The 14757-nt window shown below is 41.2% G+C and overlaps 1 protein-coding gene and 1 long non-coding RNA gene across 3 annotated transcripts; one reads left to right on the forward strand and one right to left on the reverse strand.

Moving 5' to 3' along the window:
• The first annotated feature begins 2426 nt into the window (after positions 1–2426).
• Positions 2427–6439, forward strand: LOC103627146 (uncharacterized). The gene is made up of 6 exons (XR_553413.3): positions 2427–2828; positions 2908–3616; positions 3707–3868; positions 4102–4201; positions 4819–4928; positions 5960–6439. It is a non-coding gene; the product is annotated as an uncharacterized lncRNA (long non-coding RNA).
• Positions 6440–7005: 566 nt separating this feature from the next.
• Positions 7006–14489, reverse strand: LOC100277834 (uncharacterized). Of its 2 annotated transcripts, NM_001349959.1 has the most exons (7): positions 14390–14489; positions 13895–14156; positions 10004–10082; positions 8568–8730; positions 8407–8490; positions 7683–8065; positions 7120–7585 (listed from the first exon to the last, which is right to left on the reverse strand). In NM_001349959.1, exons 2-7 carry the CDS (start codon positions 14149–14151, stop codon positions 7190–7192), a joined length of 1362 nt encoding a protein of 453 aa, NP_001336888.1. In that variant the 5' UTR covers positions 14152–14156; positions 14390–14489; the 3' UTR covers positions 7120–7189. The 2 variants fall into 2 exon arrangements, with proteins under 2 accessions (XP_023158234.1, NP_001336888.1); XM_023302466.2 differs by lacking the exon at positions 14390–14489 and having other exon boundaries at positions 7006–7585; positions 13895–14337.
• Between the last annotated feature and the right edge of the window lie 268 nt (positions 14490–14757).

Here is a 14757-nt window from a genome sequence, read left to right on the forward strand (position 1 = left end):
ACGCACAAGAGGGGTTTGCACAAGCTCAAGTCTTTGAAAAAGAAATGGGAGAGGAAAACCAAATCGTGAGCACAAGTACAAACCTCACACCCAAGAGCTCCTCCAACAAGGTTGAATCTTGAGGAAGATTTAAGTGTGAGAGAGATGGAGAGATGAGTGCTTTGTCTCAAGTTAGGTGAGCAATAAATGAGTGAGTGTTCAGCCGTATTAAAGAAGAGAGAGAGAGGGGGGTCTATTTATAGTCACGGCTCAAAAACTAGCCGTTTGACCAAAAACCCCGCTAAAAACCGGTTGAACCGCCCCCTAGGGCGGTTGAACCGCCCCCTGACAGGTCAGCAGTCTGTCTACCAGTCTGACTGCCAGACTGACTGGCAGACTGACCTGCAGGCGGGTCAGACAGGCCAGGACCGGTTGAACCGCCCCCCTAGGGCGGTTGAACCGCCCCCTGACACCCCTGGCGACCTGACTGCCAGTCTGACTGGCAGACTGCAGAACAGAAGTCAGAGGGTCAGAGACCAGTTGAGCTGCCCCCCAGGACCAGTTCAGCTGGTCTAGACCAGAGAGTTTTGAAGAGAAAACCCCAGCTCAGCTGCCCTGGAGCAAGTTCAGCTGGGTATGGTCAGAGAGGTCCATAGCTGAAGTTGAAGTTCAGCTGGAGTTGAAAGTTCAACTCAGCTGAAGTCCAGCTCAGCTGCAGCTGAAGAAGCTCATCACAGCTGAAGTTAAGTTCAGCTGGAAAGCTCAGCTGCAGTTGAAGAAGTTCAGCTGCTTTTCAGCAAGAACACTCTAGGTTTCTCAACCCAAACCATGGTCAGCCAAATAATGTTAAAGTGATTTTTGGTTTTCAAAAATAGCTTTTGAATTAGAGGACTTGAACTATAGCAAACACCTGTACCTGTGCGGAAAAGAACAAGGAAGAATTATATCATGCAACACAAGATTTTACATAAATTTTATACGTCCATTGCATGAAGTCCTTGGTGCTTCCTTAAGTTCCTGTTTCCTTCTAATCAAACACTGAGAACAAAAACTGTTAGTACCCTTATTTGTTTTGTCATTAAATCACCAAAACCCTCACTTGGGGTTGATTGCACTTACAAGATAGAATACTTGCTTTCGTATGGGCTTGACAAGGGTTTGGTGGAGTTGTTGTTGATTGGCAATGCGAGGAAATATCCTGTGAAGATAGTTCTGTATTTATTAGTTGCTTTTTCCATGGCAACAGTTAAGCCTTCATTGCCTTACCTTTTTTGTGTGCACATATTCTCCTCCACTGCTGTTTGGAGGACACCAAAACTGGAAACAAAGGGAGGAGAGCTTCAAACTAAATTCTACCATGAAGGTAACTACTTGCCTTTAGTTTGTGCATGTATTGTATAAACCATGAAGGCAATGGAAAAGATGCACACTGCAACCTTGCAAAATAGGTTTGCATATTCTCCTTCTACCCGCCTTTGTGATTCGTTTTTGCTTTAATACATGGTGTCTCCTAGATTGTGTTTAGCTAGGCAATATGCTAAGTGCATATACAACTTTTGCCTCCATCTACTGTGTAACTTATACAAACCAATATCAGAGCTTGATCTATTAAATTGTTAGTGGTGTACTCCAAGTTACTAATTTTGCTTAAAAATGTGAGCTGATCTTACTCTTTGTATTTTATAGTAATAATGTCTTCCATGTCATCACATATTTTTATTTCTCCTTTTTAGTATCCAGTACTTTCTGCAAGTAATAGGACTGACACTGAAGCTTTAGTGCTAAATGATCTCTGAGTATTAGTGACCTCAATAAGTGAAGATTATTTGTTTAAGCATATGCACAAAAATCAATATGAAAGCTTGTTTGGCTATGAAGATGACGTGTGTGTGTGTGGTGTTTCTGTTCTCTATTTGATTGTTGCCTAATTGTTACTACATTGCATCACTTACTCAATATGTTCACAATCACTATGTCTGTAAGGCATTTTATTTTTATGAGGAACCTTACTAACCAGGATTTTTGCTATGATGTCTGATGTTCATTCAAAACAAGTGTTTTATTGTTACGCTAGATAAGCACTCGACCATGGGGGTATCACTGTGTTTACAAATTCCAGTATGTTTATTGGTATCTATTCTTGGTCCGCAATAAGTATATGATAAGCTTTTCCTCAGGAATATGTTACTAAAAACTGCTGAGGCTCACTGGGAACTTCAGTTAGTTACTAAGTAGGTGTAAATTAAATCTAACATATAAGGTGGCACGCTGCATGATGACCCTTTGTTTCTTGTTCTACTGCAATCTTCTTTCATCATATCAGAGTTAGAATAAAGCATGATGCCGTTAAAACTGCCTAATCTATTTTGTATGCACTCAATTCTCTGATGCCATGTTTTCTTGCAGCTGAGAATAAAGGTGCCAACCAGACTGGTGACACGGTCGCTACCTCCTCCTGGCCGCTGGACGTCTCTCCTTCCTAGCCTTCGCCTGTCCCTCCTCCCCTGCCCGCTACCCCCACAGACAGGCACGTTGCTACCTCCTCCATGCCCTAGGAGAAGCCGCAGGGCCCGCCACCCCTCACCATGTTCGGCGTTGACGACCAGGAGGTGGAGCCATGAATGATATATCCTAGGTACACCTCCAGCTTCCCTTACCATCTCCTTGGCCTCTTCCTCCCCCCCATTGGCCTTCTCCTTCTGATGAATCATTTTACCTAGATTTGTCACTGCTTGCTAATCGTTGCTCCAACCGTTGAGTTTGCGCGGTGGATTTCTTTTCCTAGCATCAACACATGTAAAACAGGGGAGATTTAGATCCAACACATCAGCGAAGTGGCACCCTTGCTGGTGAATTTTGGGCACCCCTATTTTGCTTGCCTATTCTTTTGTGTATGTATGCCAGCAAACTGATTGTTTTATTTTCTAGGCAAAATAATACGTCTAGGTCTCGTAGAACACCTAACACTGGTAAGTACTCCTAATATGCAAGTGGTTATGCTGATGTTGATGAATCGATTGGTATTTTGAGACTTGTATTATGTCTCCTTTGAGGAGGTTTTATTTCACCAGGTACACTACATTATTTGATCATCGTATTATGGTTATTTGATCACTGTATTTTATTATTTTATCGCTGTATTATCTGGACAAATTACGAATATGCCTACTACTGTATCATAATTACTTGTTGCCTACTCTATCGACCTTTGCAAAGATTGCTACTGTTTTGTTGTCTAAACCACTTGCTATCAATATTTCTTAAAGTGTTGTGTATCTAATCGTCCTCTAATAAGCACATCAGTTAAGTTCAAGTTAACACAATTACACTCCCATACATGTATACAATGATGATGACCTATTGTACATTCTGATTGCTTGGGTATTCATTCTCTGGTGCTCATAGTCTAATGGATGGTATGATCACCGCTTAGTATGTTCTGTTCTGTTTTTGAACTGAATTATCTCAACCTTTTATCTATGATTGTGTAGTGGTCTAGGGATTGCGTATTAGGATATTGAGGATGGGATTTTCACAAATTGCTACAGTCCAATTATTTTCTTCCCTTCTACCCTGCTACACGCCAGATCATATGTTATAATGGCGTTTGCTGCTGGAGGCACATCCCGATTCGTCAGTAAGCCACAGCTAGCTAGCCTCAGTTTGTTCCCGTCTGTCATGTCTTTTCTTCGCGTTCCGCTTATGTTTGGTTATGTTTTCTTTCCAGATAGGGCCGAGTGCATCTGCCTCATTCACAAGATAAACGACGCTCCTACCCCCTCCTCTGTTTTCTACCTGCTTGAACATATCAGCAATCTTGCTTGTATAACTTGTGGATGGTAGGCCTGGAGTGCTGTCGAATTCCTTCCTTAGCGCAACTGTTGTTCAGGTATGTCGGCTCAAGTCATATGATCTTGCAAAGCTTGTCAAGCATATTCCAACAAATAGAGGAGGGTGAATCTTATCCTTCGGATGACTGCTCATTTTTTGTTTTACGTACTTTCTCAGTCCAAGTTTTTGTTCTCTTTGTCCCACGCTTCTTGTTGTCTTTTTTTGAGCTTTCACTACTTGTTTTTCTTTTGTTTTGGTCTTTCTTAATATTGCCCGTGTCATTGTTTTCAGACCGATTATATATCCAGGTATGGACTTGAAGTTTAATGCCACACCTGCTCCAGGAGAGCAGACAACCTTCAAGTGGGACATTGATCATGGGTGTAAAATGGTATGGTTACCATTGTTGATATTTTATATCTCTGGTTAAATTGCTTCCTTCGTACAACCATAACTATTCAATGTTTTCTTTGAGGAATAACTATTATATTGTTGATATGCTTTGTGATAATGAATTACCCTGGGCTGATACTTTCTATTATAGCACAAGTAGCTAGCCCATCTATAACAAGGACTTGTCCCCTGTTAGTAAATGAAAATGTTTCTCCCTAAGTCTGTAGATTGTATTGTTCAGTCAAGCTGTTGCTCATTAGAGGCATGTTCTATATTCATAATGATGTCTGAGGTCCCATTGTATATGCACAAAGGCTTCCAGTGTATTTTTTCTACATTAGAATTTTTCAGAGACTGTAAATTGTATTAGTGAGACAAGCAGTCATGCATTAGGGGCTTGGTCCATGATACAATTATTTATAATGAGATAGAGATTTCATTGTACATGCAGCCACAAGGCTTCTTTTATATTTTTTTAACATGAGTGTACTGATGCAATGTCGTTCTGTTTTGTCATTTTATTTTTGTTATATCTTGGAGGTGTTGAGCTAGATCAATATTTTGCCATTGAATTTATGAGTGGCCTATATGTTCACTGTTTGACCATTTCTTCAGTTAAGCTGAATGCAAACCGTCGAGATGGTCCTGGTCGAGGACCTCCATGGCACCTACGTTGGTGTGGGTTGTGCCGCCTCATCGCGACCGTCATCGATTGGGCCTTCGAGGTATAGGTTACTCTGCTGTTGCTTAGTGAATGCTTATATGCTTATATATGTTTTTATTCGTCTGTGCTGGTGAGGTTATTTTAATGAGCCGTTGACAAAGACAATGATGTGTCCCAGGAATAACATCTTCAATTTCCTTGGAGATAAATCTAGACTGATTAGTAAATATTGTTTTAGGTGGACGACTCTCCACTGATTCCAAGAATGACTTAAATAACCAAATTTGTGTTTCTGATCCCGTGATGCAAAAAATGTTTTGAACGCTTGAAATTTAGTTGGACCAGGGCTTTGATTTGAGGTGGTTTGTTTGAGTTGGCCCCCAAATATAGGCACCCATGTTAGTACATACTAACTGATAACTGAAGATACTCTGCTCTATGTATGATTTGGTTAAAATTTTGGACAATATAATGGCACACATGTTTGTTGCTTTTTGTATATTTAAAAACTTCATTGGGGTGTTTTAGTACGAGTTTGGTTTCAACACTATAGGGGAGTAGAGCTTGTACATTATGACTGGTTCGAATTTATGTGGAGGAACTATCTGAGTGTGCTTCTGGTTTTTTTATAGTTTTAGCATTATCCTCTTGAAGGCCTAAATGATTCAAGTAAAAGTGATGTACGATGTTGTTTTTCATGTGCAAATTCAACTGGAATACTCATTTTCTCTATTTTTCAGTTCTTCTTAGAGAATACTTTTAAGTATGCACATGCCACATTGCTATTGGGAATCTAATCCTTATCTCCAGTTTAGCGATGATGAATCTAATTTTGAATTAATACTTGTATGTAATGGCTTTTAGATTATATATAATCTAAATTAAGGTCAAGTTCTACGGATTAAGGTTATATGTTTTTTTTCACGCCAACTCTCACTGTTATGCATATGGGGCTCTAGCCCATGCATTGAACGTCAAGTTTTTCTCTGAATACAAAAATTTATGTAATAGGACTGTCTGAAAATGTTTATTCCGTGAGATTACTAATTCTTTGTTTATGTACTCATGTGTTGCGTGTTAAAAAAACTCCAGGTTCTTTGTTGTTGGCATTTTGGTCGTAATGCAGATGACTTGGTAAACCGACATTTTCAAAGTCAAACCCGAGAACCTGGTATGTGGTAGAAGATATAATGTCGTTATTTTTCATGCATGTTTGAGGACATGCTTCCACTGTCATAAAGCATTATGGGTAGACTTGGGGACTGTTTAATTTAATCCACTACCTAGGTCATATAAAATTAACTCTTTTACTATTATGGTATGTTGCTGTGTAGGTAATATCGTTGTGCAGTTTAGTCATGGTGAAAATGAAAGAAAACACCTACATCTCATTTTTGACATAGTGGAGCTATATGTTGGTTTTAATGCATATACACAACCTTTTGATAGAATGCTCTGGTTTCTGAGGTTGAGAAGATAGGCGCTGTTGTTATCTTTGTCGTCCACACATACAATTTACTTTAGCTTAATCAATGTTGTGGTTTTTTAATGTTATATCTGTGACGTCCATGCCAAGAGGATCTCCACTGCGTTTCGCAAGATGGGAGCTACCAAGCTCCTGTTCCGTTTTAGTGTAGAACCTTACGATTCTTATCTCGGATCCTCCTATCTTTATCCAAATGATGGTGTTCAGCAATAACGATAGTCCGTCGTTAACCCAGACGAGCAACAACATATCCCCTTAACAATTTATGTGCCGTCGCAACGCACATGCATCTAACTAGTGTGTATATATATATATTAAATAGTCAAATCACCTTATAATCTGAAAAGAATAGCTTTTTCCCTTTTATAATATATGAAACTAAGCATGTATAGCTACAATTAGATATGCAGATTTGGATTTTCGCTGACATGACATTACACATACTCAACATATAGATCAACGTAATGATAAATATTGAACGAAAGAATATACCAAGTACCCATCCCTGGATGGAAAATTTACCCAGTACCCCCCCCCCCCCCCCCCCCCCCCCTCTCTCTCTCTGTACCCATCCACTCATCCCTGGATGGAAAATTTACCCAGTACCCCCTCCCCCCCCCCCCCCCCCCTCTCTCTTTTAATTCGAAAGAAATTTAGCAATACAAATTCAGAACTACCAAAATGAAGTGTATTCCAACTGCTAATAGAACTCTGATTGACATCAGCATATAGCCTATGTTCCTACGACAACAGGTATGTATGTGTAGTGTAGCTTGTCACCTCTTGGAAATTCCTCTCTTTCGGATCTTCGAATACATACCATTCAAAGCGAAAAGTCATGAATCAGGTGGTGCATTATCTTTCTCATCTGCCTTGGGGTTTTCTCTCCGCCGCAACTCAAAGTGGTCCCCATCTCGAGAGGGATCAGGGTGTCCAGGAGAACCAGTTGTTTCCATGCTCACCTCAGGGGATGTTTCAGTGTTGAGCTCGTCTTCTACATTTTTCTCTCCTGAATGGTCACTTTCATCACTACTGCTGTACCCTTGGTTTGACAGCAGCATATCATCTTGGCTCACCTTGGAGTCTACTTCATCAATCGTCACTTCTGTCAGAGGGAGCCTCTGTTGGATAGGCACAGCATTGCTGATAGGTTGGCCTGTCCTCAGTTCTTTATAAGCAGCCAACTGGGTCCGGTATCGCTCCTTATCCTCTACACCTCTTTGCTGATATACCTGAAATACCCGGAAGTCATACATGACACATGTATGTAGTGTGGAAAGTAACTGCAGGTTCAGAATATTGAATGTTTAAGCTTTTGTCTACACTTACAGCTTTATCTTCAGGACTTAGATTGTTCCATCGTTCACCAATCATTTTACTGATCAGTCTGTCTTGTGCAGGATATTGTGGCTTAAGAATTCTATGTTGATCCTGGAAGAAGAAATTATAGCCACTCCTGTTTGGTTTGGGGTGCCTGGGATCCGTTGTACTTAGCTTCTTCCTACGTCGTCTTCGGCGACGTACACCCTTCAAACCAGTGCTGTTATTTGCAACAGGTGGCTCCGGAGTTGGCAAAGCAGGTTCTTCAGTGCAATTATAGAGGATTGCTTTAGTGGATTTCGATCCCATAATAACAGTCACTATGTAGCCATGTTCAAATTTGCCATCAACTATCACATCTACGTCAACATTATCTGAAGACGAAGCTGGATCTGAAACAGTTCATCAAACAAGGAATGAATAATATAATTAAACTAGCTCGATGTCTGTCCATTGCAACATGATTTCCAATAAGTATTCCAGGATTAAAAAAAGGACAGACCCAGGGATGACGGCTCCCAGGATTGTAGTCATATAAAAATGTTTTCCATAAATCATTTCCATTTTTTTAACAACATATGGAACAACGGAGTTTAGAAAATTGTTAAGTGGGCTGCAGAACCATCTACTACAGGTCAAGTTAGCTATCAAACTCAAGAAGTCACAAGCTATGCTTTCATAGAGATTGAAATCTCTTAAGAGGCATTAGATGGTCAGTTTAACATAAACTAACCTGAAGATGTGTTGATGCCCCTTTTTCTTTTGTGGTAAGCTTGGCCTTCGGTTTTAATTTCAATGGAAGAATTCATTCTGGAATCTGCAGACAGAACAGGGTATGTGTTAGGTGAGATTGCATCATCTAACTAAAAAGGGCATAAAATTCTGTACACATACCTATTTCTTGTTGATGCCAGCCTTGCACTCTAAAGAAGTATAGCTGCTCAAAATGATATAAGAGTGACATATAGTATTTCTTCAGCATAAAAGAAGCATTTGTCGCAGTGGCAGGGAAAATAAATGATGCAGTCACTTCTCTCCATCTATTCTCTGCCTTCACCTGTGAGAAACAAGATTCGGTTATTTATCCACCAGTCTGAGTTGGAATGCTTGCAAATCAAGTGAACTGACAATGATATAATGAGAATACCACAACATTTTGAATAAACATGCCTTGAATTTAGCTTTTACTTGATAAAAATCGTGACTGCCTTCTCATTAACAATAAAACAGCTAGCTTGCAAAAAAAATGATGTAAAAGCATCACTTAATATACATGAACAATGTGGAGTGATATTAAAACCAGAGTTTAAGTAAACCAAAAGATAATTTAAGGGGTTTAGAGCAACTCTAAAAGAACGTGTAAACCAACCCCAAAACAAATATTAGTAAAGAATAGTGATTTTTCTTGCTCCAACAGCTCCCCCATTCTTCTCCCAAAAATTTCGAGTCCCGCATCCACAGCCTCCTCTCCCTCGTATTATGGCGTGTTGCATTGCATCCCTCCCCAATCCGTCTGTGCACACATCGAGGACCCTGTGTTTTTGTTTTCCGCGCGCATTGGTGTGTTCTGGTGGAGGCGGCAAGCAGTGGCACGCATCAGTGTTTTTGTTTTCCCGCACACAGTGGTTCGTCTCGCCAGCGATACAAGACAGTGAAATATAATTGCAGTACATGACGATGGCTTGCATGCCAACGATCTACAGCAGGGATGATTAACGATGTATAGTAGCGATGGCCATCAGCAGTATACACAAAGGATTCTGGTTCAAATAGGCAAAGCATGGCCTACGGGATTTGTTCCAAACATTTTGGGGAATACTTATTAGCAGTCTTATGTGAACTCAGATTTTTTTTCGGAAAAATATTTTTTCAACAACCCCAATTAAATGTTTTGGGGAATAAATTTTTAGCGCTCTTTTGGAGGTGTAATGGACAATGTAATTTATTGGGGGATAGTACGGTGGACACTTCATAATTTATCATATGTTCTTGTATTTCAAGGAAGGATCCATTTCACTCTAGCTATCAATGCAAATGTAAGCTAAGACATATATGTACTTTCTAACAAAGATTAATTAATTTAAGAAAGCAAAGTAACGTGAGATTTGTAAAAACGAAAGATATTATGGACTTAAGAGTCACTGACCATGTGTAGCATTTACAGCATATAGTAAAAATGGTAAAAGAATTAGGGATGCCCCTTAACAGTCTTACATAAAAGTAGAAAACTAGTGCAATTGCACAACATGCACAATCGAGTTAAATAATCTGACCAGATAAACTACTTTATTAAGAAAATTTGATTCTACAGCATTATATTCATTTCTTACCTTGTCAATACCGCCCCGTGATGTGACCTCCTTATATAGCTGATGAAGATCCAAATCTTTCCCTCCAATGATCGGCACCCTTACCCCCAAAAAAGGGTTATAAATGAACCAGATGAAGCATGGCAATTAATAAAACTAAAGAAAATTATGAATGCAACTCAGATGCAATTCTTTAGTGATTCTAGGTGCTTGGACCATTTGGAAGCATAGGAATAGGTGTGTTTTTGATGGTTGTAATCCCAACTTGGTCATGGCCATTAGGATGGCTAGGGAAGAGGCGGTGCTCTGGTCCATGACTGGTGCCAAGGCCTTGTCCTTCCTCCAAGTCGATGAGTTGCTGGCTTAAAACAGCGGTGTGGGTCGTGTTTCTTCCATGTTTTAGTCGGTGATCCGTAGTTAGTCTCTAGTGGTGTGTGTGTTGTATTGGGGTTCTCCCCCCCCCCCCCCCTTTTCTTTTCTTCTATTAATACAAAGATGCGCAGCTCTCCTGCGTATTCCAGAAAAAAAATTAGATGGCATAGTATTAACTATTCAGGTAGACAACTTTAAGTAACTTTGCCTAACATGCAAGCCATTTTTTAAAAAAACAAAAACTTAGTTGCGGTATTTTCTGTGTCCAGAAAGTTGTTGGACATTTCGAAAGCTTTTGACTCGATCTATTGAGCTTTTCTTATTGAGGTGCTTTCTCACCTTGGTTTTGGACCTAATTGGTGTAATCTGATTTCATATCTGTTGGCCTCTTCTTCCACTCAAGTGCTTTTGAATGGGTCTCCTGGTAATCTTATCAGTCATCGGAGAGGACTTCGTCAGGGGGATCCTCTATCTCCTATGTTGTTTATATTGATTATGATGTCCTCACTCCTCAGCAGTCTATTTTTGTTGGCTGAAAATAGGGGGCTGCTTCAGAGTCTGCAGGGAGAAAATGTTCGGAACAGACTTTCCAGCTATGCTGATGATGTGGTCCTTTTTATTCAGCCTTTTGAGGAAGATCTGAATTGTGTTAAAATGATCTTGGATTGTTTTGGCTCAGTTTCTGGTTGGGTATCTAATATGCATAAGAGTTGTGCCATTCCGATAAGGTGTAGCGAGCAGGCTGTGTAGGAGGGCTGCAACATTCTACATTGCAGCTCAGCTTCTTTTCCTTGCTCCTATTTGGGGCTTCTGATTTCAGACAAAAAACTAAGAAGGATAGACCCCATGGCTTGGTTTGAAAGATTGCAGATCGACTTCCTAATTGGAAGGCTCGACTGCTTAATCTTGCTGGAAGGACGACTATGGTGTGGTTTGTTATGTTAGCCATCCTAATTTATCTCCTCATTGCCATGGATATCCCTAAGTGGGTGATTAAGTTGATTGACAAGATTCGAAGAGGATTTTTATGGAAAGGGGGAAATGACATGAATGGAGGAAATTGTAGTCTCTTGGGATATCATTACAAGGCCACTAAAGCTTGGTGGATTTGGGGTTCCTAACTTATATTTCCAGAGCTGGGCACTGCAAGCTAAATGGTTGTGGTTGGAGAAAACAGACCCTAACAGACCTTGGCATGGGCTAAACTTTCCTATACCGAAACAAGTCAGGAAGTTCTTTGCATCATCGATTATTATTGTGATTGGAAATGGGACCAATACTTTATTTTGGTCGGATAGATGGTGGTTGCGCCAAGGACATTGCCCCCGCAGTTGCCTCTAAGGTCGGTAAGAGCGCTCTTTGCACTAGAACTGTGCTCAGGCTTATTGAAAGCCGGCAGTGGGTCAGTGACATCGAGACCCCTCTTTCTTTGATTGGGGTGCAACAATTCTTGCATTTATGGGATGCTATAAGAAGAGTGGTGTTAACACATGAAGCTGATAGACATGTGTGGCTGCATACCTCCTCTGACCAGTTCACTTCCAAGTCATGTTACAAGGCCTTTTTCATGGGATCCATTACCTTTGAGCCATAGGGGAGGCTGTGGAAGTCTTGGGCTCCTCCAAAATGCAAATATTTCCTTTGGCTGGCAATATGGAATAAATGTTGGACTTCTGATAGACTGGAAAGGAGAGGTTTGGATCACCCGGAGTCTTGTCCATTATGTGACCACGTGCAGGAATCCGTCCAACATCTCCTGTGCACATGCATTTTTGCAAGACAATTTTGGCATACCATCCTTTCGCCCTTGGGGTTTGGTAATTTCTCTCCGTCTAGTGATGAGATCGCCTTTGCAGAAAATATGTAAGAAGGTGCACAGAAGCAAGCGAAAGGGTATGAACATCATCATCATTCTGGGGGCCTGGTGCCTATGGGTTCACTGTAACAAGGCAGTCTTCAATGGACATAACCCTACTTTAAGCACAGTTTGAAGTGTTTTTTTAGATGAGTTGGCGTGTTGGAGTAAGGTTGGAGCTAAACATCTTGAGAATTTAGGCCTAGAGGTTGCCCTTAATATGGTCAGGGCGTAGTGTTTGTGGAGAGTGGGGTCTGCCTGCAGTTTTTTCGCTGTGGCCTTTGTTGTCCTGCTGATTTCTCAGTAATAGTGGAGGCTGCAGCGTTGTTGCAAGGCAGGTTGTGAGTGGGTGTGTTTTATCTTGCCTTTTTAGGCTTTGTATCTTGGTCCATTTTGGACCTTTTTCTTCTCTAAATTAAATGATGTGCAGCTCTCCTGCGTGTTCGAGAGAAAAAAATCGGATGGCCATACATTTCAATGAAAACAACACTAAGCTTGAAGCCAAATAAACTTTACATTGTATTGCAATCTGCAATAATCTCACAAAGCAAGCCAAGTAGGACAAATCAGTTCTTTTGCTGACAAAAGACATCCTCATTGTTCAATACTCCACAGTTCTTTTGCTGACATATGACATCCTGGTTGTTCAATACTCCATTTGTCCCTTTTCTGTGTTCTCACTTCCATATTTAAATAACAACAACATAGCATTTTGTCCCAAGCAAGTTGGGGTAGGCTAGAGATGAAACCCACAAGAAACAAGGATAGAAAAAACATTAATATTTATAGTATATAATTAGTATCATTAGATAGATCACTGAGTCTATTTTCATAATAAATTTATTCGAAGATATAAATATTGCTAATATTTTCTACAAACTTAAAGCCAAATTTGAGAAAATTTGATTGGCATGTGACAGAGGGAGTACATCAGACATCATTTTTCATTACAAAAAGATTACTCTAGCTAACAAACACTAGAATCTCATAGAATAAGAAATATATGTCGCTACTCTTATTACTAGGACATAAAAAGAATGCCCATACATGATCGAAATCCAATATTTCAATACAGACACCCACGAAAAGTAAGCGTGTTTCACATACATAGCCCGTTGCAATGGATTCCTATGCCACTACAAACTAACATAATGTCCTGAAAAGGTCCCCAGAAAACAAGAATCATATTTCATCCTCGACAAAAACAAGAATCCCAGATGCAACAGGAACGTTGCAATGGATCCCCCAAAAAATCGAAAATAACATCAAGCTACCAATGTAGGCCATCCGACATATCGATGGCCGCAATCCCCAACTCGTGTTGGAGGATTTGGTCCACACATAAATAAATGTTATAAAGGAAACACGAACACGGGTTGATTAGTCAAAATCAAAATCAATGGTGTGCGGCCTCCCAGATCGCATGCATTTGCATCACACGTTACTACTAAAATCGCCACCGCCCCCACAAACTTCTCTTTCCCACCACGCATTTATACCAAGTTGCAATTTTCGCGCATTGAATTCAAGAAATGATGGTAAAAGCAACAGGGATAGTAACAACTGTAACGGCACCATCGCATCAGATGCAGAAGAAAACGCAACAGAGGAATTAAAAATGCGGCAACCGGATCGGCACCGGCGGCGAGGTCATGTGCGTATTGGAAGTCGGAAAAATGCTTTACTTGAGCCTGGTGCCCATGTGCGTGTGCAGCCCCTCGAGCGCCGCCCTGAAGCGCGCGGCGTCCGCCACCACGTCCGTGTGCTCCGCCACCCGCGACGGGTAGGCCACGAACCTCCCCCTGTCGCCGACCGATGAGGCCTCCACGGTCGGCGTCACCTCCGCCTTCTCTTTTCCTTTCGCCACCACAGTCACAGCCGCGACGGCCTTCTTCTCCTCCTCCGCAGCTGCCGGAGCCGCCGCCCGCACCAGCTCGCTCATCTCCCCTGCACAAACGCGATGGAACCGTCGTCATCGTGGCGACGTCGCCTGCGCCCGGGCGGCAGAGACGCGTGGAGGAGAGACGAGGTGGTGCCGTGGTGGTGGCCGGCTGGCCGCCCACCTCCTCTCGCTCTCACTCACCAGTCACCCCTCATCAAAGATATATGTTTTTTTATGAATCTGTAAAGGAAGAAGGGAAGTTGCCATGCTATGCGATGCCATCATGCGCTTTGCTTACCTTAACCTCGTCTTCTCCTTCTAAACAAACAACTATGCACCCGCGGCGAGTATTTTGGTGCTCCCACTTTGGCTTCCCTTTAGGTTTTGGGCAAAAGGAGCGATTACTATGAGGTTAACGATCTCTAAGAAAATATACTCCTCGTATATACTATACTTGGGACGGATAGGCAGAGTGAGAAAGGATGAAAGAGATAACGTTATAACCCAAGGTTGTTCTGGGGTGGAGATACAGAGCCATATGTGTTACCGTCAAATAAAAGGGGATAAGATGGATGGATGCAAACTTGTATATAAGACATCTGATAGTAATAATAGACATCCATGGATAAATGAATCCTTTTTATAGAAACCAGAAAATAAATAAAC

Source organism: Zea mays, chromosome 5 (assembly GCF_902167145.1).
Source record: "Zea mays cultivar B73 chromosome 5, Zm-B73-REFERENCE-NAM-5.0, whole genome shotgun sequence".
Lineage (NCBI taxonomy): Eukaryota > Viridiplantae > Streptophyta > Magnoliopsida > Poales > Poaceae > Zea > Zea mays.